At 35.8% G+C, this 27,054-nt stretch overlaps 1 protein-coding gene across 1 annotated transcript in view; it reads left to right on the forward strand.

The window, feature by feature from the left end:
* Positions 1-3,021: 3,021 nt before the first annotated feature.
* radil (Ras association and DIL domains) overlaps positions 3,022-27,054 on the forward strand; it is a 30,526-nt gene continuing 6,493 nt past the window's right edge. The window contains exons 1-12 of the mRNA XM_067404431.1: positions 3,022-3,058; positions 4,837-5,408; positions 14,157-14,276; positions 14,855-15,129; positions 15,216-15,893; positions 17,929-17,966; positions 18,117-18,274; positions 19,583-19,698; positions 23,433-23,697; positions 25,003-25,175; positions 25,542-25,692; positions 25,783-25,973. Coding sequence (XP_067260532.1) covers positions 4,874-5,408; positions 14,157-14,276; positions 14,855-15,129; positions 15,216-15,893; positions 17,929-17,966; positions 18,117-18,274; positions 19,583-19,698; positions 23,433-23,697; positions 25,003-25,175; positions 25,542-25,692; positions 25,783-25,973 — 2,700 coding nt within the window. The 5' untranslated portion in view covers positions 3,022-3,058; positions 4,837-4,873. The remainder of the gene's footprint in view (positions 3,059-4,836; positions 5,409-14,156; positions 14,277-14,854; positions 15,130-15,215; positions 15,894-17,928; positions 17,967-18,116; positions 18,275-19,582; positions 19,699-23,432; positions 23,698-25,002; positions 25,176-25,541; positions 25,693-25,782; positions 25,974-27,054) is intronic.

Raw genomic sequence — 27,054 nt, forward strand, 5'->3', positions numbered from 1 at the left:
ACTGGAGCTGAACTAGGCTATGCATATGAATACAGTGACATAAAAAAGTATATCCAAATATTGCAATGAATTTCCATCAACTGGTGTGCATTTTTAATGGATGTACAGTATAAAATCCACCTTGTGAATGTGAAATAAAAGTTATCACCCTGTAGCCCAAGACTGGCCCAAGCTAAGCCTGGTCTGTATTGGATGGGAGACCTCCTGGGAAAAACTAGGTCTGCGTCCCAATTCGCCTACTTATACTACGCCCTAAAACTCTTTTTGTGAAGAAAAAGTACACACTTTTGAGTGTGGCTGAAGAGTACAAGCTTTGAGATATACTATTACGTCATAAAATTGTCACTGTCTTGTCAGTTATCATCATCCACATTTCATTTAAATTGGCATATTGAAGGGATGATCTGCTGTAGGTTGATGCTGGAAGAGGTGTTAGTGAGGCCAGCAGGGGGCGCTGCTCACCCTGTGGTCTGTGGGGGTCCTAATGCCTCAACATCTACACCGATCAGGCATAACATTATGAGCACTGACAGGTGAAGTGAATATTATCTCTTCATCACGGCACTTGTTAGTGGGTGGATATATTAGGCAGCAAGTGGAAATTTTGTCCTCAAAGTTGATGCGTTAGAAGCTGGAAAAATGGGCAAGAGTAAGGATTTGAGAAGGCAAAGACCAAATTGTGATGGATAGAAGACTTGATCAGAGCATCTCCAAAACTGCAGCTCTTGTGGGGTGTTCCTGGTCTGCAGTGGTCAGTATCTATCAAAAGTGCTCCAAGGAAGGAACAGTGGTGAACCGGAGACAGGATCATGGGCGGCCAAGGCTCATTGATGGCTGGCCTGTGTTGTCCGATCCAACACATGAGCTACTGTACCTCAAATTGCTCAAGAAGTTAATGCTGGTTCTGATAGAACCTTGGGTCCTGCCCTCCATGTGGATGTTACTGTGACCCGTACCACCTACCTAAGCATTGTTGCAGACCATGTACACCCTTTCATGGAAACAGTATTCCCTGGTGTCTGTGGCCTCTTTCAGGAGGATAATGCTCCTGACACAAAGCAAAAATGCTTCAGGAATGGTTTGAGGAGCACAACAATGAGTTTGAGTTGTTGACTTGGCCTCCAAATTCCCCAGATCTCAATCCAATCGAGCATCTGTGGGATGTGCTGAACAAACAAGCCCAATCCATGGACCTCGCAACTTACAGGACTTAAAAGATCTGCTGCTAACATCTTGGTGTCAGATCCCACAGCACACCTTCAGGGGTCTAGAGGAGTCCATGCCTCGACGGGTCAGGGCTGTTTTGGCAGCAAAAGGAGGATCAACACAATATTAGGAAGGTGTATTTGATATCTGATTTCAGCTCAAACATGCATTTTAGTCTGGGACAAGACTTAAGTCTTGTCTGTGAAACCAGGCATGTTATTTCTAATTAAAAGTATATTAGTTGAACTTAAGAGTGCTTTTTTAATGAAATAACAGCATTAATCATGCACATGTGCTTTAGTATGTCAACACATCAGAATAAGTATACGTCTTTAAAGCATTACTAAAGAGATTAATAAAACACAATGACTTAAAATGTACTTTAAGTTAAAACTTTTATTTTAACATTAGAGTGCAACCCGTTATGAAAGTGCGCTCAAGCGACCTTTATTATTACATATCTGCATGCATGCACAGTTTTGAAGTGCACTACAAGTGTACACTCTAAAAAATGCTGGGTTAAAAACAACTCAATTTGGGTTAAATATGGACAAACCCAGTGATTGGGTTGTTTTAACCCAGTGGTTGGGTTAAATGTTTGACCCAACCTGCTGGGTAGTTTTATTTAACTCAACTATTGTTTAAAAATGACTATATGGCTGGCTTAAAATGAGCCCAAAATATGTTGGAAATTCATTAAAAACAATTTAATACATGTTTATTATTTAATTATTATTAATTAAATATATTAATAAATGTTAATTTCCAACCTATTTGGGGTTCATTAAGTGATCAATAAAGTAATTTTTAAACATTAGTTGAGTTAAATAAATCTACCCAGCAGGTTGGGTTTAAGATTCAACCCAACAGCTGGGTCAAAACAACCCAATCGCTGGGTTTGTCCATCTTTAACCCAACTTGGGTTGTTTTTAACCCAGCATTTTTTAGAGTGTAGCCTACATTGAAGTGCATTTCTTTTCTCAAAGACTCTTTGAGATGTTCTAGTAGAGTAACCAGGTGTAGTTAGTTCATCACACTCATTTTAGTGTCAGTAGACTATGAATTAAAACATGATTGTAAAGTAAAGATGTAAAATAAAATAAAAAGAAGCCATTTTAAAATTGCGCGCGATGAAAACGAGGCTGACGAATCATGTCTACATTTCAATTTGACAATAAAGTTTAAGTACGACCCATTCAAAATCCATTCATTAATTCGCGAAAATTGGCATATGGCACGGCATGCATACACCCTGCCTAAACAATACGCGAGAGCTTCAATTTCTCGGTTCGGCTCTTTCCGGCTGCAGTCGGCTGAGGGAATGCAGACGCCGAAGCATGCAGACTACAGTGTAGTCAGTGGAGACGGGCAAATAAAAGAAGGGGAAAGGGATAATCAGCCCCAACGACTACCCATGAGCAGCGCCGACAAAATAAAGCCAGCAGGTAAGGCATTCCGAGCATACCAGCCATAGATTTCTGTACACTGATGTATGTTTGACACCTCACTATTACTGTACAGGTAGACGTTGTCGCATTCCATGACAGTGACTGGGCGGACCTAAACTGTATCCCACCGGCCCCTAGAGCTAATTTAACATATGCACAAGAGGAAATACTGGCAAACGTCAATAACAGGAGTCAAGCGAGCGGCTTGTGAGGGATCAGAGCTCTGAGACTGGCTGGCGGAGCCCCGTTAAGACGCACAAGCGGATTAGGACTCGCGAGCAGGTGCCTTTGTTGGCTCGCGCCGTTGCTAGTGGAGACCCGCAGTATCCCGACGCGCTTCTTTAAAATTAATGCCTCCAAATGAGCGTCTCTTCAGCACACGGGGAATAACGCGCGATTGACAGGTAAGAACTATTGTGCAAGCTTGTGTTTGACGCTTTTCGCAAGTCTTTTCAAGAAACTTGTGCGTCAGTTATAAAGTGCTGATCTTAAGCACGCGCAGTTACAGTAGGCTACAGTATATAGTGTGAAATGTTTATGAAGGTTAAATTATTCACTCTCGTGTAATGTCCTGTGCCTTTAAGAATCATATATAACGTTTTGTTTAAATAATTGTGCGCAGAACAGGACGCAAGAAGGGACAGATGAAGATTTTAGATGTTCGCAGTGTACCTGTAGACTGATAGATGATTTAAATGAGGCTCAGCATGTCAGCCGCATCAGTTTGTGAATAGGCTTCACGAGCGGACGGTGAAGTATTTTCACGCACGAGCAGATGGTCTCCGTTTAGACTGCCGAGTAGTGAGGATTTTAGCTGATGCAGTCTCTCTCTCTCTCTCTCTCTCTCTCTCTCTCTCTCTCTCTCACACACACACACACACACACACACACACACACACACACACACACACACACACTGTTAGAAGGTGTTTCTCATGTCTGCAGCATTGGAGAGACATCTCTGCAGTCTATCTATCTATATCTATCTATCTATCTATCTATCTATCTATCTATCTATCTATCTATCTATCTATCTATCTATCTATCTTCATAGATCTGTCTATCTATCTATCTATCTATCTATCTATCTATCTATCTATCTATCTATCTGTATTAGTCATTTTATCTATCTATCTATCTTTGTCGTTCTATCTATCTATCTATCTATCTATCTATCTATCTATCTATCTATCTATCTATCTATCTATCTATCTATCTATCTATCTTCATAGATCTATCTATCTATCTATCTATCTATCTATCTATCTATCTATCTATCTATCTATCTATCTGTATTAGTCATTTTATCTATCTGTCTATCTATCTTTGTTGTTCTATCTATCTATCTATCTATCTATCTATCTATCTATCTATCTATCTATCTATCTATCTTCATAGATCTATCTATCTATCTATCTATCTATCTATCTATCTATCTATCTATCTGTATTAGTCATTTTATCTATCTATCTATCTTTGTCGTTCTATCTATCTATCTATCTATCTATCTATCTTCATAGATCTATCTATCTATCTATCTATCTATCTATCTTCATAGATCTGTCTATCTATATGTATTTGTCTATATATCTATCTATCTATCTTTGTTGTTCTATCTATCTTCATAGATCAGTCTATCTATCTATCTATCTATCTATCTATCTATCTATCTATCTATCTATCTATCTATCTATCTATCTATCTATCTATATTTACCATTCTATCCATCCATCCATCCATCCGTCTCTAATCACTGTTTGATGATGAGCTATTTTAGTTTTGTTTGCTGTTGTTCTTTATTGGGTTATTGAATATTGTAAATTATTGTAACTTACGGTCCAGAACTATTCTCATAGTTTCCATCAAGCTGTATTTTCCATGACATACTTGGCAACATTCCTGTTTGCCTCACAAAAAATCAGCCTTGCCCATCCTGTGACTGTCTGTCTCTTATCTGTATCTCTGCTTGTACAGTACTGCCATGTGAATAATATAATATATTAGTTGAAATTAGATGACAAGCTCACTATATCTTATTGCTTATCTATCTGTAATGTATTTATAAACAAAAAAATTTATAATATATAAATGTACATATTTTATTTTTAATATATATATATATATATATATGGTTGTGAATAGTAACACTGCTGCCAGTTGTTACAATTTATTGTTTTCTCAGTTCTAGGGTTTTTTTAATCAATGCACTTTCCGGCACCATGTTCTACGGTTCCTCATCTGCCAGCATGTCTCTGCCATCCAAGAACCGCCTGAAGCGTCAGAGTCGCACTTTTACGCAGGTTCTGTACCGGACACTGAGTTATCGGGATCGTCGCTCTGTGACCGACCTACCTGAGCAGGTACGGGACGATCCAGCTGAGCTTTCCACCCAGTCATCTGCACCAGGTGTGCTGAAGATATTTGGTGATGAAATCAGTGCTGGCGCTAACTACAAAAGCGTCCTTGCCACACCTCGTTCCAGCGCCCAAGAGCTGATCAAAGAAGCGCTTGAGCGCTACTCTCTAAATAAGGCCTCGGCCTGTAGCTATGTGTTATGTGACGTGATTGGACGGTTCGAGGGCTCGGAGCGACGGTGGCGGACTGAGTGCCTTCGGGCGCTCGGGAACAACGAAAAGCCCCTCCTTTTGCAGGACCTCTGGAAGCCAAAGGAGGGTTACTCTCGTCGCTTTGAGCTCAGACGAAGGGTTGAGGTCGAGGAACTGGCAGCAAAAGAGAAGGACACAGTCACTGCAGGTAACGCACAAATGCATTCACTGAGAAACAAATGCTCAGGAGAGGATGTTCTTGTCATGTGATTGTATTGAAACAGGAAAATCCCATACAACAGGGCAAAAAAGGAGTGAAAGTGATGTTATATGGAATGTGTTTATAGATGTTTTACAATAAAAAATAAATTATAAAAGTAAAACAATATAAGTAAGAATAATAATTTTAATTTAATAAAAAATTCTAATGTCTGACTTCAAGCATAGTTTCTCTTATAAAACATTTGGCAAATTTATTCAGAAAATGTTTACCCTAAAAGTACATTCCGGAAAATGCAAAAAGTGCGAAATTTGAAATCTGACCTCCTACACCACAAGATGGTGCCATCATATTGTGTTATTACAGCAATTATGTCAACTACAGAAGTTATAAATGCAAAAATGCATGCATTTGTTTTAAAAACAGCCTAAAAAGCCAAAAAAATAAGGTATCGTTACATATTATGTTACAAAGTTAATGTAGTACGATGCCCTTTAGTCGCCACCATCTTTGAAATTGTCGATTGACGCTTCTCTCTGAGATCGGAGTTTAACAGATATCCGACTTTGAGCATCGCTCCAGTCATTATTTTTAACTATGAAATTCAAAAGTTGTTATGCATAACTGTTGTGAAGCTAATTATTATCACATTCCCTGTGTCCGAATATGCCTATACCATATAGTTTGTATGTGAGCATTTATAGTATTCATAAGCAAGATTTGGTAGTGTGCAACCAATGGACACTTTACTATCCCATAAGGCCACAGGAGAGGATTTGTGAAAGGCAGTGAAGCGAAGTATGTCCGAATTTCATTCATACGAATATTCACATTATATAGTGTACATTTTTAATGGTCACAAAGCAAGTTTCAAAACAATTGTAGTACATACTATACAGTAGTGTTGTCATGATATTGGAATTTCCAACTTCAATACGATACCTTGAAAAATATCGATTTTCGGTACCATGGGGAAAACTGCAATATAGATATTTTTATTATTATCTCATAATTCTTTGATAATTTGGGTAATTTTTTTTGCAATAGCTTACACGCAGCTTTATTTGAAGCTATACTATTATACTACAGAAATTAAAGTAATCAAATGTAAAATAACATGGATAGTCTTCATTGTAAAAATTAAATTCAGATTAATTCTTACAATTTAAGTTACAAAAGTTATTCAGTCAAGAGTAGAGAGTGATTTTCTCTTTGTCTTTTGTTCATTGATCAACATGAAAGACAGCAGGTTTATTAGGCTGCTGTCACTTTAAGAGCTGATGCACAGATCCAATATACTGTTACAACAACATTTGATTTCTTTTTCAACCATTACGTTCCAAAACTGACTGACTGTGTTCACCTGAATAATCGCCAAGACATGCATTTTGACATAATTTTGTGTGTATTTGATCGTTTAAGCGCAATAAGTCATGAAAAAGAGTGCAATTTGCTGTTTGAAAGGCGGCTTTTTATGCAGGTGGCTTATATAGATCAATAGTGTAAGCGCGAAACCTGCGTGAATGAGTAAAATTATGAGCAATACCTGCAACCCTGCGCTGAATTTTAGCGCCTAACACCCAACGCTATTCAACCAGAGCGAATGACGAGTGAGTGACAGGAGGCGGGTGTGTGTAAATTCGCCGTTGGTTGAGAAGAGAGAGTGAGATACTGTATATACTGCGGAAAAGGAGTATTGGAACCATTTCAGATATTTCAGTATCAATACAGATCGAACTTTCAATATTCTTGACAACACTAGCCTACTATACAGTATGCAATTTTGGACAGTGCAATTACATAATAATGAAATATTGCCTTTCTTGTTTTAAATTATAGGTTTTTAAACATTTGTTTGCCCACATTTGCGAAACAGAAGCTTAAAATGAGCTATCACTCTTTTCAAGTGCTTCTAGCTGTAGATAAAAGTTGTGCTGAACATATCGCTGCTATCAACACAGTGGTATAGATGTTGTGATAACTGCCAATAGATCTTAATTGTTCTTTGTCGTTCAGAGCTGCTCAGGTTCGCTAATGCCGACACACAGATGTCAGGGATAAATGCACCACAGGGTCTGTTATATGGCCGACCTCCAGTAACTGACCTGAGGTCTCAGTTTCACTATTAAATATTTGTGCTCTTTTATTGCAGACTAGTCATAACATCTCTCTCTCACTGTCTCTCTCTTTCTGTTTGTGCCTGGATGCTGTTGTACTAAATTACAAATTCAACAAGGTGGCTATTGAGCCAAAACACAGGGTGGAAGTTAAATCAATAACTTCAGGCACATTACTCAGGATAATTTATCCTCAAGTTGAACAGCTTTTCTTCCTGGTGGGATAGAGAGAATTCATGTGTGTATTGGATTCTATGTGTAGCTGTACTTTGAAGGGGAAAATGATCCCCAGAAGTGTGCTAAATATGACAAAACCTTCCTTTGGGTGGTCCTATGGGAGCTTGTTTCCACCACTGAATGAAAAATAAAATAGGTAATTGCGACTTTCTATCTCACAATTTGGACTTTTTTCTGAGAATTGCAAGACACAAATTCGTAATTGCGAGTTATAAAGTCACAATTGCGAGTTATAAAGTCACAATTGCGTGATATAAAGTCACAAATGCATAATGTAAAGTCACAAATGCGTGAAATAAAGTCACAATTGCATGATATAAAGTCATAATTATGTGATATAAAGTCGCAGTTGCGAATTATAAAGTCAGAATTACATGTTATAGTCGCAATCGCATGATACAAAGTCACAAATGCGAGATATAAAGTCACAATTGCAAGATATAGTCACAGTTGCATGATATAAAGTTAGAATTGTGTGATATAAAGTCAGAATTATGTGATATAAAGTCGCAATTGCGAATTATAAAGTCAGAATTACATGTTATAGTCGCAATCGCATGATACAAAGTCACAAATGCGAGATATAAAGTCAGAATTGCATGATATAGTCACAGTTGCGTGATATAAAGTCATAATTATGTAATATAAAGTCACAATTGCGAATTATAAAGTCAGAATTGTGAGATATAAAGTTAGAATTTTGTGATATAAAGTCAGAATTATGTGATATAAAGTCAGAATTGCGTGATATAAAGTTAGAATTGTGTGATATAAAGTCAGAATTATGTGATATAAAGTCGCAATTGCGAATTATAAAGTCAGAATTACATGTTATAGTCGCAATCGCATGATACAAAGTCACAAATGCGAGATATAAAGTCAGAATTGCATGATATAGTCACAGTTGCGTGATATAAAGTCATAATTATGTAATATAAAGTCGCAATTGCGAATTATAAAGTCAGAATTACATGTTATAGTCGCAATCGCATGATACAAAGTCACAAATGCGAGATATAATGTCACAATTGCATGATATAGTCACAGTTGCGTGATATAAAGTTAGAATTGTGTGATATAAAGTCAGAATTATGTGATATAAAGTCGCAATTGCGAATTATAAAGTCAGAATTACATGTTATAGTCGCAATCGCATGATACAAAGTCACAAATGCGAGATATAAAGTCACAATTGCAAGATATAGTCACAGTTGCATGATATAAAGTTAGAATTGTGTGATATAAAGTCAGAATTATGTGATATAAAGTCGCAATTGCGAATTATAAAGTCAGAATTACATGTTATAGTCGCAATCGCATGATACAAAGTCACAAATGCGAGATATAAAGTCAGAATTGCATGATATAGTCACAGTTGCGTGATATAAAGTCATAATTATGTAATATAAAGTCACAATTGCGAATTATAAAGTCAGAATTGTGAGATATAAAGTTAGAATTTTGTGATATAAAGTCAGAATTATGTGATATAAAGTCAGAATTGCGTGATATAAAGTTAGAATTGTGTGATATAAAGTCAGAATTATGTGATATAAAGTCGCAATTGCGAATTATAAAGTCAGAATTACATGTTATAGTCGCAATCGCATGATACAAAGTCACAAATGCGAGATATAAAGTCAGAATTGCATGATATAGTCACAGTTGCGTGATATAAAGTCATAATTATGTAATATAAAGTCGCAATTGCGAATTATAAAGTCAGAATTACATGTTATAGTCGCAATCGCATGATACAAAGTCACAAATGCGAGATATAATGTCACAATTGCATGATATAGTCACAGTTGCGTGATATAAAGTTAGAATTGTGTGATATAAAGTCAGAATTATGTGATATAAAGTCGCAATTGCGAATTATAAAGTCAGAATTACATGTTATAGTCGCAATCGCATGATACAAAGTCACAAATGCGAGATATAAAGTCACAATTGCAAGATATAGTCACAGTTGCATGATATAAAGTTAGAATTGTGTGATATAAAGTCAGAATTATGAGATATAAAGTCGCAATTGCGAATTATAAAGTCAGAATTACATGTTATAGTCGCAATCGCATGATACAAAGTCACAAATGCGAGATATAAAGTCAGAATTGCATGATATAGTCACAGTTGCGTGATATAAAGTCATAATTATGTAATATAAAGTCACAATTGCGAATTATAAAGTCAGAATTGTGAGATATAAAGTTAGAATTTTGTGATATAAAGTCAGAATTATGTGATATAAAGTCAGAATTGCGTGATATAAAGTTAGAATTGTGTGATATAAAGTCAGAATTATGTGATATAAAGTCGCAATTGCGAATTATAAAGTCAGAATTACATGTTATAGTCGCAATCGCATGATACAAAGTCACAAATGCGAGATATAAAGTCAGAATTGCATGATATAGTCACAGTTGCGTGATATAAAGTCATAATTATGTAATATAAAGTCGCAATTGCGAATTATAAAGTCAGAATTACATGTTATAGTCGCAATCGCATGATACAAAGTCACAAATGCGAGATATAATGTCACAATTGCATGATATAGTCACAGTTGCGTGATATAAAGTTAGAATTGTGTGATATAAAGTCAGAATTATGTGATATAAAGTCAGAATTGCGTGATATAAAGTTAGAATTGTGTGATATAAAGTCAGAATTATGTGATATAAAGTTAGAATTGCGTGATATAAAGTCAGAATTGTGTGATGTAACCTCCAATTGTGTCAGAAAAAGTGTCAGAAAGGTGAGATGAAAATTAATTGCAATTATCTTTTAAATTGTTTTATTCCATGGCGCAAACAAGGTTCCATATGGTCCTCAAATGAAAAAAAAAAAAAAAAAACTATTGTTTTTATTCTAAAACGAGATGTATTATTTAGTACTATTTATAATTATATTTAAATAAAAATGAAATATCCTTATTTAGATTGCTACAAAAATTTGTTCTTACAAGTGTAGCTTTACTTCTTAACTCTACACCCAGTTAGTCTGGTTTGTGTAACTAGAATTTACGGTTAATCTTCCTTATTGGAAAAATCATATTCTCAAGTAATGCATTATGGAATCTTAGTCATTTTTCTGTGAGCTTGCTACTGTGCTATTTAGTGCATAATTTCTCAGTGCACAATTGTTCTTGTCTACATGTGATTGCATTTTAATTAATGAAAATGTTGCAGGCTTATCAGAGGATCTTAGTCCTTAAGCTTGTTTAATGTGGTCTTCTTAAACTTGGCTTAGCGTCCTGCTGTTTATTCATGGGTTTATTCATGCTTCTCCTCACATTGGGACTGTTCACGTGTGCTTTTCACAGTCAATCTAAAGGGCAATGATGGTTAAGAAGGTGAAGGCATATACATAGATCAAGGGTTTTGGAAGGTCACGGACGAGTAAAGGTGAAGAAGGGTTGGGGGATTACATTTGCAAGCCACTGCCACCATCTGCACACACACATATTTCTCCGCAACAGATGCTCGGGGGCTTCATGGATAGTGTCAAGGTATTTACCAACACAAGCACGTTTTATAACAGGTTCGGAATTGGCAGTTATGTCTGCGTGATCACCATGTCTGAATTTTTAACTCTTCCCAGTTCATTCCTATATCAACAATTTCTTGAATAACCTGTAAAAATCATTGTAGAATCTATTATACAACCAAAAAACAAATAAAATGCTAGTTAAAGTGCATGTTGTATGCTATTTTAAAAGTTCCTAATTTTGTTTTGGAAGTTTTCTACAATAGGTTTACATGCATCTAAAAAAAACAATTTAATTTTCTCTTAAAGGAACAATATATAAGATTTTTAGATTAAAATATCCAAAAACCACTAAAAAAATGTTATATATTTAATTGTGTACTTGCATTATCCCAAACATTTCCAACAATGTTTAAACCAGACATTTTAACCAGGACATGGCTTTTGTCAATTTGTCGGCTGTCAATGACATCATATCCGTGTTACCCTCGATTTCCAGTTTTACTTTCGTAGAACCATGGAAACACCAAAGATGCTTTAATATAATATGTGTTTTATTAGACAGGTGAGCAACTGTTTGGATACATTAACTAATCATTGTTGTATATATATATACAGTACAGTCCAAAATTTTGGAACCACTAAGATTTTTAATGTTTTTAAAAGAAGTTTTGTCTGCTCACCAAGGCTACATTTATTTAATTAAAAATACAGTAAAAAACAGTAATATTGTGAAATATTATTACAATTTAAAATAACTGTGTACTATTTAAATATATGTGACAAAGTAATTTATTCCTATGATGCAAAGCTGAATTTTCAGCATCGTTACTCCAGTCTTCAGTGTCACATGATCCTTCAGAAATCATTCTAATATGCTGATTTGCTGCTCAAGAAACATTTATGATTATTTTCAATGTTGAAAACAGTTTTTTTTTTCAGGATTCCTTGATGAATAGAAAGTTCAAAAGAACAGCATTTATCTGAAATACAAAGCTTCTGTAGCATTATACACTACCGTTCAAAAGTTTGGGGTCAGTAAGAATTTTTATTTTATTTTATTTTATTTTATTTTATTTTTATTTTTTTAAAAAGAAATTAAAGAAATGAATACTTTTATTCAGCAACGATGCATTAAATCAATCAAAAGTGGCAGTAAAGACATTTATAATGTTACAAAAGATTAGATTTCAGATAAACACTGTTCTTTTGAACTTTCTATTCATCAAAAAATCCTGAAAAACAATATTGTACACAAATATTTTGTACAATTGTACACATTAAATGTTTCTGGAGCAGCAGATCAGCATATTAGAATGATTTCTGAAGGATCATGTGACACTGAAGACTGGAGTAACGATGCTGAAAATTCAGATCTGATCACAGGAATAAATTACTTTGTGAAACATATTCAAATAGAAAACAGTTATTTTAAATTGTAATAATATTTCACAATATTACTGTTTTTACTGTATTTTTAATTAAATAAATGTAGCCTTGGTGAGCAGACGAAACTTCTTTTAAAAACATTAAAAATCTTAGTGGTTCCAAACTTTTGGACTGTACTGTGTATATATATATATATATATATATATATATATATATATATATATATATATATATATATATATATATATAGTTCAACACGGTTAGTCTTAATGTTTGAATTGTTTGTTTTCTTGATTTACCACAAGCACCATGTTTTCACCATGCCTTAGAGACAACACTATTTTGTCAAGTGGCTAACATAGCATAATCAGATAGAGCTTTTTCCATCATAAAATATATTTTTTAATTAACTGCATGTCATTTAGCAACACAGGTCATCCAGTTTTTATTGATATGACATTCTAATATCTAATAGTGCAACAAGTTTCTTATACCAGACACTGAGCGAATGCACAGACTAATGTTAAAACATAACTTTCAACACACTCAAATGTATTTGAAAATCTAAATTTTTCCGTGTTTAAGTGCTATAATTGGGTGCCTCTACCAACCCAGAAAACGTGAGAAAAGGACAATCCAGTAACTTTGTTTTGGTAAGCCTTTCTCTGCAAGCTTATGAAAAAACGAGCTGCTCAGATTTCGCTCCCCTAGTGACGTAGAAAGGGAATCTTATAATATAACCGGCCCTTAATCTGCACATTTCCACCCACGGCGCCACCATTTTGTTTGTACTCCTGACAATCTTCATTTTGGCTGTGTGAGATTCTACAGCTTTGTTGTTGTTGTTGAGCTGTTAAAGCTCCGCCCTCTTCTGGAAACGGGGCGGGAGCAGCAGCTCATTCGCATTTAAAGGGACACACACAGAAACGGCGTGTTTTTGCTCACACCCAAATAGGGGCAAATTTGACAAGCTATAATAAATGATCTGTGGGGTGTTTTGAGCTGAATCTTCACAGAAACATTCTGGAGACACCAGAGACTGATATAAAAGTAGCATTATAGGTCCCCTTTAAAGTCGACTAGTCTGTCCAACCCCTAGTCTATTCTGATTGGTCAGCCGCTTACAGTGTGTGTCAGAAATGAAAGGGCCACTACCATGTCTGAATTTCGGAGGCTTCCTCAGCACTTGATACACTGTGATATGAACAGTAACAATGGTGTCGGTTTTACGGTGTCAATTCAAGCCCTTATCCTTTGGATGTGTATGTCGACAACACAAACCAAACTCTTCCAGTCTCAGCTACAACTACAACATTTGAAGGAGGGTCAAAGTAGACGTTGTTCGCCGGCAGACCGGCTGGCAATTATGCAAATTTGTTGCAAACCTACATAGGTTCGTGAACAGCTTACTTGAATGAGTAAATAACTAGAATTACTGTGTGTATTTTCATGGTTTGTTTGGTGATTTATATTTGTTGTGGTGTTTACCCATGCCATGCAGGGACCCACACAAACTCCCCTGTGCTATCTTCAACCTTGAGTAGAAGCGGGCATGGTAGATGCCATCGGAGCTCCCCCCGGGGCTGGCGTTTGATACAGCCCTGTACAACTATTGTAAAAGGTGGGGACTGTCCTCAGGTATGGTGTCGACCACCAGCCCCACCTCCATATACAGTACCATTGTTTTGCAAACCCATAATTTACTGTATTCCTCCATGCACCAGTCAAGTGTTGACTTCCTATACCCATGTACTACCCCTATAGTAGTCATTGTCCCTCATCCCACAAGAATATTACCCTTATTTTATCACACCTCTTTACTTTGTTCTTTTCTTCCTTGAATCACAAGTTAAGATGTTTTTGCATTATGCTTAAACTGTTCTTTTCCATACAGTGGATGGGGATGCAGGCCGTTGAGCTCGAAAGATTACTAAAAGTACCATAAAATTAGTCAATATGACTTATTCGTTATATTCCCAGTTGCTTTGTTTGAACTTAAATTGAGGTTACTAAGCATGGCATTATGTTTATTATGCTTTGCATTTCACCTCCATATCCACTTCAAATTTGGGGTGTTATTGACTTTTAATGCTTGAAATAAGTACAACTTTGAGTCCATTTATTTTGCCCCCCATAAGGTTAGTTTGTAGCTGAGGACAATGAGTGACAGTTACCTAAGTGGTTTTCTCTCTACGACAGATATCAATGCTCAAGCGAGGAAGCTGCAAAGAAACCGTGCTAAAGGAACAATGACACTTCAGCACGGCTCCTCATTTTGCCGCAGCCTCAGTGAAACCAGCCTTAACTTGGTGGGATTGCCTGGTGAGGAACCTAAACGGTACTACTCCACCCTCCCAGGGCCAATCAGAACACGCTCCGCACGGGACACTGAGATCCGTAAAGATGGTGGTGGAGTTAAACACTCTCTCTACCAATCTCCACACTTGCTGCTCCTTCAAGGGTACAACCAACAGGTGAGAAAAATCACATATACTTTTTATATTTTTATTACTCCCATCTGGAGTAGTGTTTACTGTTTGATCTGCTTTTTTTTGGTCAGGATTGCCTGGTTTACCTGTTGAATCGAGAGCAACACACAGTTGGTCAGGAAACAGCATCAGCACGGCCAAATATCTGCCTGTCATCTCCGGATGTGCTTCCACTTCACTGCCGAATACGTCGTGCTGTGCAACGGCGTTCTTCCTCGGACCAGCGGTTACTCCTGGAACCTGTCACCCATGGCAATGTTCTGGTTAACTTCATGCGTATTGAGCGGCCCACTCCACTACGTCATGGGGATTTGCTGTCCTTTGGTGCTCATTACATCTTCCTGTACAAAGACCCGCTGAGTGCGAAACCTCTTCCTGCCCAGACTCTCACTCGACTCCGGGCGCTGGCACGACTCTGCGACAGCGAGTCGGGGGGTGTGCCTGAGAAAGGAGAGGCATGTCGTATGTGCGGGGCCGTATTACATGAACCAGTGGTGTCTCGGCGCAGCTCTAAGGCTCCGGCGCGAGGTGCACAGAAACGAAAGCTTGCATTGGAATTTGAGCGGGCTCAAGAGGACGCGCTGGTGAACCGGGTGCTGACGCTTATTGAGCCGAGCGGGGATGACCACAAGCTGACACCAGCATATTTGCTTTGTCTATGCATCAAGCACTCAGCTAATACATTTCCACCTGGCAGCTTCGGTAAACTACTGCTGAAAATTGCCAAGAGGATTCAGACCATAGCATGGGTCAGTACTCAAGTCAACAGTTTAGATGTGTTTAAAGCTGAAATATGTTATTTTTTTCATGTTCAAATACTTCTATACCAATTTAAAGGATTAGTTCACTTTCAAATTAAAATTTCCTGATAATTTACTCACCTCCATGTCATCCAAGATGTTTATGTCTTTCTGTCTTCAGTCGAAAAGAAATTAAGGTTTTTGATGAAAACGTTCCAGGATTTTTCTCCATATAGTGGACTTCAATGGCCTCTAAACAGTTGAAGGTCAAAATTAGTTTCAGTGCAGCTTCAAAGAGCTTTAAACGATCCCAGACGAGGAATACGGGTTTTATCTAGAGAAACCATCACTTATTTTCTTAAAAAAAAAAAAAATTTTTTTTTTATATATTTTAACCATAAATGCTCATCTTGAACTAGCTCTCTTCTTCTTCTTCTCTATTAGCAGTGTCTACACTGCCGGAATTCTAAGTGTATTCCTGCCCTCCACAGGTCAAAGTTTGAACTAAATTGTCATATACAATATGCTAGTGCAAGTATATAACAATTAGTTCAAACTTTAACCTGTGGAGGGCAGTAATACACTTAGCAGTGTATACAATGCCGGAATTTTAATAGAGAAGAAGAAGAAGAAGAAGAGAGCTAGTTCAAAATGAGCATTTATGGTTAAAACATATATAATTTAATTCTTTTTTTTAGAAAATGAGTGATGGTTTCTCTAGATAAGACCCTTATTCCTCGTCTGGGATTGTGTAGAGCTCTTTGAAGCTGCACTGAAACTGTAATTTTTGGAATCCACTATATGAAGAAAAAACCTGGAATGTTTTCATCAAAAACCTTAATTTCTTTTCGACTGAAGAAAGAAAGACATGAACATCTTGGATGACATGGGGGTGAGTAAATTATCAGTAAATTTTAATTTGAAAGTGAACTAATCCTTTAATGTGCAAAGACAAATAAAAGTAAAAAAAAATAGGTTTATTTCCCCTATCATTCCCCTATCCCCTATTGGCATTGGATATTTAATTTATTGTTATTTGTCAGTATTGGATATTTATCAGTCTATATTGCATTATTAATTAATCATGCATATTTCTTCATTTTAAATGACCTTTGCCATCATTGAATGCTTAGTAGTTCACTTCAGAATTAAAATTTCCTTATAATATAATTTTTAATTTTGCTCACCCCCATGTCATCCAAGATGTTCATGTCTTTCTTTCTTCAGTCAAAAAGAAATTAAGGTTTTTGATGAAAGCATTCCAGGATTTTTCTCCATAAAGTGGACTTCAATGGGTTGAAGGTCCAAATTGCAGTGAAAATATGTTGCTGAGAAAATATGCTATTTTCACTTATTGTAAACAGCTGCTGCCAACTTTTAATTTCAAGCAGCATCGTTTTTGCAAATTTAGCCCACTCATTTGTCTGTCACCCAAAAAACTACATTTCCCACTGGCTCCTCCCACTGTTACACCCGAGTTTATGTCATGTCACTGAGACTGTGTGTCAGTATGGGAGGAAAAAATGACGGAAAGGCAAATGCAGCGAGTCTCCATCTGAAAAATGACTTTCCAGTGTTTGTATTACAGTTTTGCAGAATGAAATGAAAGAGTTTCCTGCATGTTCTCGATTTCCAAGTGCAAGTGTGTTTCTTGTTCAAAAAATGCATTGCAAAAGCATATGCATGAGGAGGATCAATCCCAGATGACCCATTGATTGATTTTCTGCTGTAAGTCACCTCACATGCCCTTTTGTCTTTGTTGACAAATGCATGTGCCGTTGTTGATTTAAACAATACAGAAATTTGTAAATGTACCTTTAATCTAGCCCCAATGAAACCATCCAGAAGACTGTCTTTGAATTCATGAATTATTAAAATCCAATTTTAGAAGGTCAACCGCCCCAATATTAACCATCCAAAGAAAAGAGCAAGAAAGGAAAGGTTGAAAAAAGAAAAAAAAAAACATTCCAAGGTATTATGCCTCCCACATGAAGCTATTCAAAATTTGATGACATTAATTGCCGTCCATGTCTGTGTCTCGCAGGAGAAGACAAAGGAGTTGGCACAGAAGCAAGCTCAGCAGTGAGTATCACGTTACGCCTTATAATACGCACATGCGTGCACTTTAAATGTGTGACACTCTAAGGTCATACGGCGCTGAATAGACTGTCACCAGTCCTGAAAGCATTGCCAATGAGTCAAATATGTGTGTGTGTTTGTATGGTTATACAGTCAAGATCCTGCCTCCCTGTCTCTGCTCAGCATCTCGGACCTAGTACCTGATCTCCAGTTCATTTTCTTCTGGATGTCCAATGCCATCGAAATACTGTATTTTATCCAGCAGAAGTCTCCTGCATACATGCAGACTATTGAGCTCATGGACGATAAAGGTATGAAACACTATAGGGCTTTTCCCACTTCAAATAGTTAATCCTGGGTCATTCTAAACCCAGGGTAAGTGGAATCTTGTGCTTCACGTTTCACACTGCTCATACTTTACCTAGGGTTAAAGGCCCTAAAGCCTGGGTGAATGTTCTTATTTGCATATTTGTGGTGTCCGTGTCATTGATTGGACGACCAGTTTTTTTTAAAGGGGACCTATTATGCAAAATTCACTTCTACGTGGTGTTTGAACATAAATGTGTTGGAGTGTGTGTACACAACCACATTATAATGGTAAAAATCCCCATAAATCATAAGCAGTGTCTCAGAATAAGCCATCTGCAGTGTCTATGTAATGCGATGTCACATTGCAAAGGCCCCGCCCACAACTGCTGACAGACTCCTCCCTATTAGCATAGACCCCGCCCCTGAGTGAGCTGTACACAGTCTGCCATGTTTATCTCCTCGCCAGAGCATTTAAGAAAGAAATGTATTCTTATTAAAGCCACTAAAGTTATTCAGCCAAGAGCAGTGAGTGATTTTCTCTTTTTCTTTTGTTGTTTGATTCATATTAACAGCATATATAGCAGTAGGTACTGTATAATACGCTGCTGTCACTTTAATACACAGATCTAATATACATGTGTATATTACGTATACATATATGTGATTTATTTCCCAGCTGTTTACATTCACAGACATAACCGACTGTGTTTATGTGAACTTTGTGTGTTTTTGACATAACCTTGAGTGTATTTGACAGTTTAAGTAAGAGAACTCAAAGGACGCGCCGTCTGACAGGCAGCTTTCTGTGTGAGTGCTTCGGAAATGTGCTTCAGAGAAAACCATATATATCAGAAATTTAAACTGATATGGCTTTAAAATGCATGCAGATAATAAACTTTTATGATGACGAAAAACTGCAATGTCACATGAGCGTGGCCACGATAGAGATGACTATCAAAACCAGATGTTTTAGTTTTTGGCAGAGTATTCGAGGCACAAGCTGTACAGGCTCCGCCCTCTTTTGGATAGGGGACCGGGAGCAGCAGCTCATTTGCATTTAAAGATACATGCACGAAAACGGGATGTTTTTTCTTCCACTCATTTACAACATGGTATAATAAATGATCTGTGGAAATGTGAGGCATGTTGTCAGTTGCTAAGCATCTAGTCATTGTGAATTGGGTCTATGGGGCCCAATATAGACAAAATTAAAAACAAGATTAACTAGACATGAGGATTAGAGGTTATAAAAGACATAAAATATTGCATTTGGTGTAATTGTATTTTTTTTGTTCTGTTTCTTATTGCAGCAGGATCTAAAGAATCTCTCCTCTCAGCAACAATATCAGCAAACGAAGAGGCGATGACCATACTAGAGGAAGTGATCATGTACACCTTTCAGCAGTGTGTCTACTACATCACTAAGGTAAAGGGTAGTATTACGTTATATGTGTGGCGCCATCCTTGTAAGATGTTGCCAGGGCTGCTGGGAATTAATTATTTAATGTGTGTGTGTGTGTGTGTGTGTGTGGCTGCTTTAATGTCTCGTAGGTCTTCTTCTCCTCCAACTCCTTCTATTTCAAATATGCTGTTCTTTTGAACTTTCTATTCATCAAAGTATCCTAAAAATTATTACAGCTGCCACAAAAAATACTAAGAATAATAGAATGATTTTATATTTTATATCTCTCAATTCTGACTTTTTTCTCGCAATTGCGATTTTATATCTCACAATTCTGACTTTTTTCTTGCAATTGCAATTTTATATCTCACAATTCTGACTTTTCTCGCAATTGCGATTTTATATCTCACAATTCTGACTTTTTTATTGCAATTGCGATTTTATATCTCACAATTCTGACTTTTTTCTCGCAATTGCGATTTTATATCTCACAATTCTGACTTTTTTATCGCAATTGCGATTTTATATCTCACAATTCTGACTTTTTTCTTGCAAATGCGATTTTATATCTCACAATTCTGAATTTTTTCTTGCAATTGTGATTTTATATCTCACAATTCTGACTTTTCTCTTGCAATTGCGATTTTATATCTCACAATTCTGACTTTTTTCTTGCAAATGCGATTTTATATCTCACAATTCAGAATTTTTTCTTGCAATTGCGATTTTATATCTCACAATTCTGACTTTTTTCTTGCAATTGCGATTTTATATTTCACAATTCTGACTTTTTTCTTGCAAATGCGATTTTATATCTCACAATTCTGAATTTTTTCTTGCAATTGCGATTTTATATCTCACAGTTCTGACTTTTTTATCGCAATTGCGATTTTATATCTCACAATTCTGACTTTTTTCTTGCAATTGCGATTTTATATCTCACAATTCTGACTTTTCTCGCAATTGCGATTTTATATCTCACAATTCTGACTTTTTTATCGCAATTGCGATTTTATATCTCACAATTCTGACTTTTTTATCGCAATTGCGATTTTATATCTCACAATTCTGACTTTTTTCTCGCAATTGCGATTTTATATCTCACAGTTCTGACTTTTTTATCGCAATTGCGATTTTATATCTCACAATTCTGACTTTTTTCTCGCAATCGCGATTTTATCTCACAATTCTGACTTTTTTCTCGCAATTGCGATTTTATATCTCACAATTCTGACTTTTTTCTCGCAATTGCGATTTTATATCTCACAATTCTGACTTTTTTATCGCAATTGCGATTTTATATCTCACAATTCTGACTTTTTTCTTGCAATTGCGATTTTATATCTCACAATTCTGACTTTTTTATCGCAATTGCGATTTTATATCTCACAATTCTGACTTTTTTCTTGCAAATGCGATTTTATATCTCACAATTCTGAATTTTTTCTTGCAATTGTGATTTTATATCTCACAATTCTGACTTTTTTCTTGCAATTGCCATTTTATATCTCACAATTCTGACTTTTTTCTTGCAATTGCGATTTTATATCTCACAATTCTGACTTTTTTCTTGCAAATGCGATTTTATATCTCACAATTCTGACTTTTTTCTTGCAATTGCGATTTTATATCTCACAGTTCTGACTTTTTTATCGCAATTGCGATTTTATATCTCACAATTCTGACTTTTTTCTCGCAATTGCGATTTTATCTCACAATTCTGACTTTTTTCTCGCAATTGCGATTTTATATCTCACAATTCTGACTTTTTTCTCGCAATTGCGATTTTATATCTCACAATTCTGACTTTTTTATTGCAATTGCGATTTTATATCTCACAATTCTGACTTTTTTCTTGCAATTGCGATTTTATATCTCACAATTCTGACTTTTTTCTTGCAATTGCGATTTTATATCTCACAATTCTGACTTTTTTCTTGCAAATGCGATTTTATATCTCACAATTCAGAATTTTTTCTTGCAATTGCGATTTTATATCTCACAATTCTGACTTTTTTCTTGCAATTGCGATTTTATATTTCACAATTCTGACTTTTTTCTTGCAAATGCGATTTTATATCTCACAGTTCTGAATTTTTTCTTGCAATTGCGATTTTATATCTCACAATTCTGACTTTTTTCTTGCAATTGCGATTTTATATCTCACAATTCTGACTTTTCTCGCAATTGCGATTTTATATCTCACAGTTCTGACTTTTTTATCGCAATTGCGATTTTATATCTCACAATTCTGACTTTTTTCTCGCAATTGCGATTTTATCTCACAATTCTGACTTTTTTCTCGCAATTGCGATTTTATATCTCACAATTCTGACTTTTTTCTCGCAATTGCGATTTTATATCTCACAATTCTGACTTTTTTATCGCAATTGCGATTTTATATCTCACAATTCTGACTTTTTTCTTGCAATTGCGATTTTATATCTCACAATTCTGACTTTTTTATCGCAATTGCGATTTTATATCTCACAATTCTGACTTTTTTCTTGCAAATGCGATTTTATATCTCACAATTCTGAATTTTTTCTTGCAATTGTGATTTTATATCTCACAATTCTGACTTTTTTCTTGCAATTGCGATTTTATATCTCACAATTCTGACTTTTTTCTTGCAAATGCGATTTTATATCTCACAATTCAGAATTTTTTCTTGCAATTGCGATTTTATATCTCACAATTCTGACTTTTTTCTTGCAATTGCGATTTTATATCTCACAATTCTGACTTTTTTCTTGCAAATGCGATTTTATATCTCACAATTCTGACTTTTTTCTTGCAATTGCGATTTTATATCTCACAGTTCTGACTTTTTTATCGCAATTGCGATTTTATATCTCACAATTCTGACTTTTTTCTCGCAATTGCGATTTTATCTCACAATTCTGACTTTTTTCTCGCAATTGCGATTTTATATCTCACAATTCTGACTTTTTTCTCGCAATTGCGATTTTATATCTCACAATTCTGACTTTTTTATCGCAATTGCGATTTTATATCTTACAATTCTGACTTTTTTCTTGCAATTGCGATTTTATATCTCACAATTCTGACTTTTTTCTTGCAAATGCGATTTTATATCTCACAATTCTGAATTTTTTCTTGCAATTGCGATTTTATATCTCACAATTCTGACTTTTTTCTTGCAATTGCGATTTTATATCTCACAATTCTGACTTTTTTCTTGCAAATGCGATTTTATATCTCACAATTCTGAATTTTTTCTTGCAATTGTGATTTTATATCTCACAATTCTGACTTTTTTCTCGCAATTGCGATTTTATTTCTCGCAATTCTGACTTTTTTCTGTAAAGCTGAGTTTATATCTCACAATTCTGACTTTTTTCACAATGGTCAGTTTATTTCTCACAATTCTTACTTTATAACTCACAATTGCGTTTTTTTATATCTGGCAATTCTGACTTTATAACTCACAATTGCAAGTTTATCGCACGCAATTCAGGCTATTTTCTTGCAATTCTAACCTTTTCCTGCAATTGTATGTTTATATCTTGCAATTCTGTCTTTTTTCTCATAATTGTGATTTCATATCTCGCAATTATGACTTTTTTTTTGCAATTCTGACTTTTCTGGCAGTTGTGTTTCTCGCAATTCTGAGAGAAAAAGTCATTGCCTTTTTTATTTTTTATTCAGTGGCAGAAACAAGCTTCCATATTAATGTGTGTTTGTAGGTGTCTGAATATCCATGTCTTAACAAATGGCTGTCGTTTACATTTCAGACTTTGTACGTTGTCATGCCGGGCCTGTTGGACTGTAACCCGTTTGGGACGGAGCCTTCATCAGAGCAGTGCCGGCGCGCCGCTGGAGTGTGTGTGTGTGCTGTGTGTGTGATGCCAGAGGCCGTTCGCAGGGTGGTGAGTGTGTTTCAGACTACATCAGACCTGCTGCAACAGTACCAGGTCCATTCAGAGATTCAGAGTCAAATGTTCGCCTACCTCTTCTTCTTCACCAATGTCTCACTCTTCAATCAACTCATTGATAAAGGTTTGTTTAGCACACACACACACACACACACATGAGATATACTCAAATTCCCTGTCATATATTTTCATTAAGCAGGTAGTGTGTCAGCAATTGCAGGCAGAAGAACAAAGAATGAAACAAGATATCAGAGCGAAGGCTGATGAATAGGAAAAAAGTATTTTTTCTGCCCTCTAGTGTTGAAGACACTCTGAGCCAATGGATGTTCTCCATCGGTTCTTAGGGAATAAATATTTACTTAATTTTGTTTTTCAAACACAACTTGCGCACTATATATTCCAAGTCCACTAAAGCTATAAAATAGATTTTAAGTCTTTTTTTATTTCAATGAAAAACTTGCCTAGTTTGAAGTTTATTCAATGTTAATAAATGTTTTGATTTATGTACTAGGGAAGATTTTCAAAATAGCTTAAAAATGCAGCATATTCATTCAGAAATAAATGTAAGTACACTACCATTTAGAAGTTTGGGGTTGGTTATATTTTAAAATGTTTATAAGAAGTCTCCTGCTCACCAAGGCTGCATTTATGTGATCAAAAATACAGTAAAAAATGGAAATATTATTACAATTTAAAATACCTGTTTTCTGTGTGAATATATAGTAAAATGTAATTTATGTCCAGTGATCAAAGCTGAATTTTCAGCATAATTACTCCAGTCTTCAGTGTCACATGATCCTTCACAAATCATTCTAATATGCTGATCTGCTGCTCAAGAAACATTTATGATTATTATCAATGTTGAAAATAGTTGTATGCTTCATACGTTTTTGTGTAAAAACCTTGATACATTTTATTTTTCAGGATTCTTTGATGAATAGAGAGTTTAAATGAACAACATACATTTGAATTATAATCTTTTTTAACAGTATAAATGTGTTTTTTTTATCACTTTTGATTAATTTAATGCATCCTTGCTGAGTAAGCGATGCTGTTTTTTACAAAAAAAAAAAAATTTTGGACGGTAGTGAATATTTAAATTTGATATATTTCATGACCATTTTTTATATTGCATGTTGCAAAACTATCACCAGTTTTCCTTTTTAAAGGGCAGTGCGACACGTGTACATGTGTGCATTACTCATGGTCAGGAGAAGATTATTTCCCCAGACACCCATAATCCTCTTTATGTCATAACAGACAGAGGATCAGAGCTGGTCTTACACACAAACACCCACTTAAACTCACACAAGTGTGAAGAGAGATTTAAACTCTTTATTTTAATTATGTACAATAATTAATCTTAGTCTTATACCACAATAGGTTATATCATGATTCTGAAACAGGGCTTGTTGTGATATGTTCTTAGGCCCCGCACGCGGCTGGTTTCAGCGTTCTCGTGTCCTGCAGATCCAGGCCAGTGTGAAGATGCTGCTGGACTGGGCTAAAGGGGTGGGGCATAATCATCTCGCACAGAAATTCTTTGCCAAGTTCTGTAGTGCAGTGAGCATCCTGGCCACGCCTCCACAACAGCTTTCACAGGTAACGCAGGGAAGACAGGTGTGTTGGGATGAAGTTTTGTGTACCTATGAAAAGTCGTGATAGTCTTTGCTTCTCTATTGTGATGCGTATCTGAGTGAAATGCTTCTCAGACAATGAGGGGCGGGGCTTGGTTTTGTCTGTTGGGAATTGATTGGATGGTTGTGGTTTGCTATTGGTGGATCTCATGTGAGTGACAGGTTGCCCCGCCCTCATCATCAGAGAAGAGATGTCACTGCGATAGGGAGGGGAAGATATTCTAACTAAAGATTACAGGGGCACATGAATTTATAAAACTAATACTTGCACCAACACAAATCCCCATACTCAGGACATTAAACGCTCTTTTGTGTGTGTTTTTGACTATAGATGAGTTGGAAAGCTTTGTGTGCCGAGCATCCATCCCTGAAGCCTGTCCAGCTACACAGAATCCTCACACAGTACCAGCTCATGGCTGAACTCGGCCCTTTACCAATCTGGCAACCCAGCAGTGAAGATGAGGCCTATATCTACAGAACAGGTAGGTATATGAATGGGAGTTACTCACAATGTTATTTCCAGAGACGTTTTGTATGCTAGTGTACATTGTGAATGTGTGTCTTTTCAAAAGTTGATCTACTGGAGAGTTTTGAGAACCACCCTCCTATTGTGCTGCCGAGTGCTGGATTTAAGGTGGACCTGGAGAGTGATTGTGTGGAGGACAGTATATACCGCCAGCTGCTTTACGTTCGTCACTTCCTGTGGGGTCTTCGCACCAAGACCCATCCTTCTAATGGCTGCGCAGACCGGCAGGAAGCTCAGGTAAAATATATTTAAAAATACAATTTATTCCTGTGATAACAAATCTTTTTGTAACAATATAAATGTCTTTACTGTCACTTTTAACCAGTATATATATATAATATATTCGATCAAAGTCATTCTTAAAAATGAACAGCTTAAGGACTGGAGCTTACCACACTAAGATTTAAATTCTAGACATGAGATTCATTCTTAATCTGATTACAAGATTAGCTGTGTAATTACGAGCTGCTGGCTAAATTATGGACCATGTGTGAGTCAGGCTACAAAAACACTACAAATTTTCTGGTGTTGCAACATTGTTTAACGATTATCCAAGGCTTATTTCATTGTTTATTTGCTTTTGTGTTTAGTTTAATTGCCATATGACATTATTCAAGCAGTTGAAATCAGCAAAATGCACATCCCTATTACAGACCTTTTAACAAGACACTTTTCTTTTTATAACATCAGGGGTTATAAGTTAATAAAATTTCTACAATGTATTATAGGTTTCCAGCAGAGGGCAGCCAATCATATTAATTTAAATGGTAGTGACCATATTAATACATCTTGGCTGAAAATTTTATACAAAGCAGTATAAAAATTAGTGTTAGTTGGTTTTGTTTGGTTTTTATAGGTTTTGCTTGGTTTTTGTCTGTTTTTTCATTGTTTTTCATCTGTTTTTTGTTGGTTTTCACCTGGATTTTGGTTTTGAGTGGGTTTTTTTTGTTGTTTTTATCTGTTTTTTTTTTTGTTTGTTTGTTTCTGTGTGTTTTTTTTTATTATTTTGGTCAGGTTTTTGGTGATTTTTGTCAGATTTTAGTTTGGTTGTTGGTAGTTTCTAGTGCCCACCACTAATCCTGTTCAGGTAAAAAATAAATAATATATAATTTTTAAAATCATATGCTTCATCTCATCATAACATTCCATCTACATACGGCAACACTCAAAAAATTAAGCCTTTTTTAAAGATCTATCTATTTCAGTTAATAGTAAAATTCCATCAAATTGAACTGAATAATCTTTATGTAAAAAAGATTTAAGGATTATTCAGTTATTCAATTAAAATATGTAAGAACAATTCTTTTTAGTTTAATTT

The sequence above is a fragment of the Chanodichthys erythropterus genome, chromosome 12 (genome assembly GCF_024489055.1).
Source record: "Chanodichthys erythropterus isolate Z2021 chromosome 12, ASM2448905v1, whole genome shotgun sequence".
NCBI classification, from domain to species: domain Eukaryota; kingdom Metazoa; phylum Chordata; class Actinopteri; order Cypriniformes; family Xenocyprididae; genus Chanodichthys; species Chanodichthys erythropterus.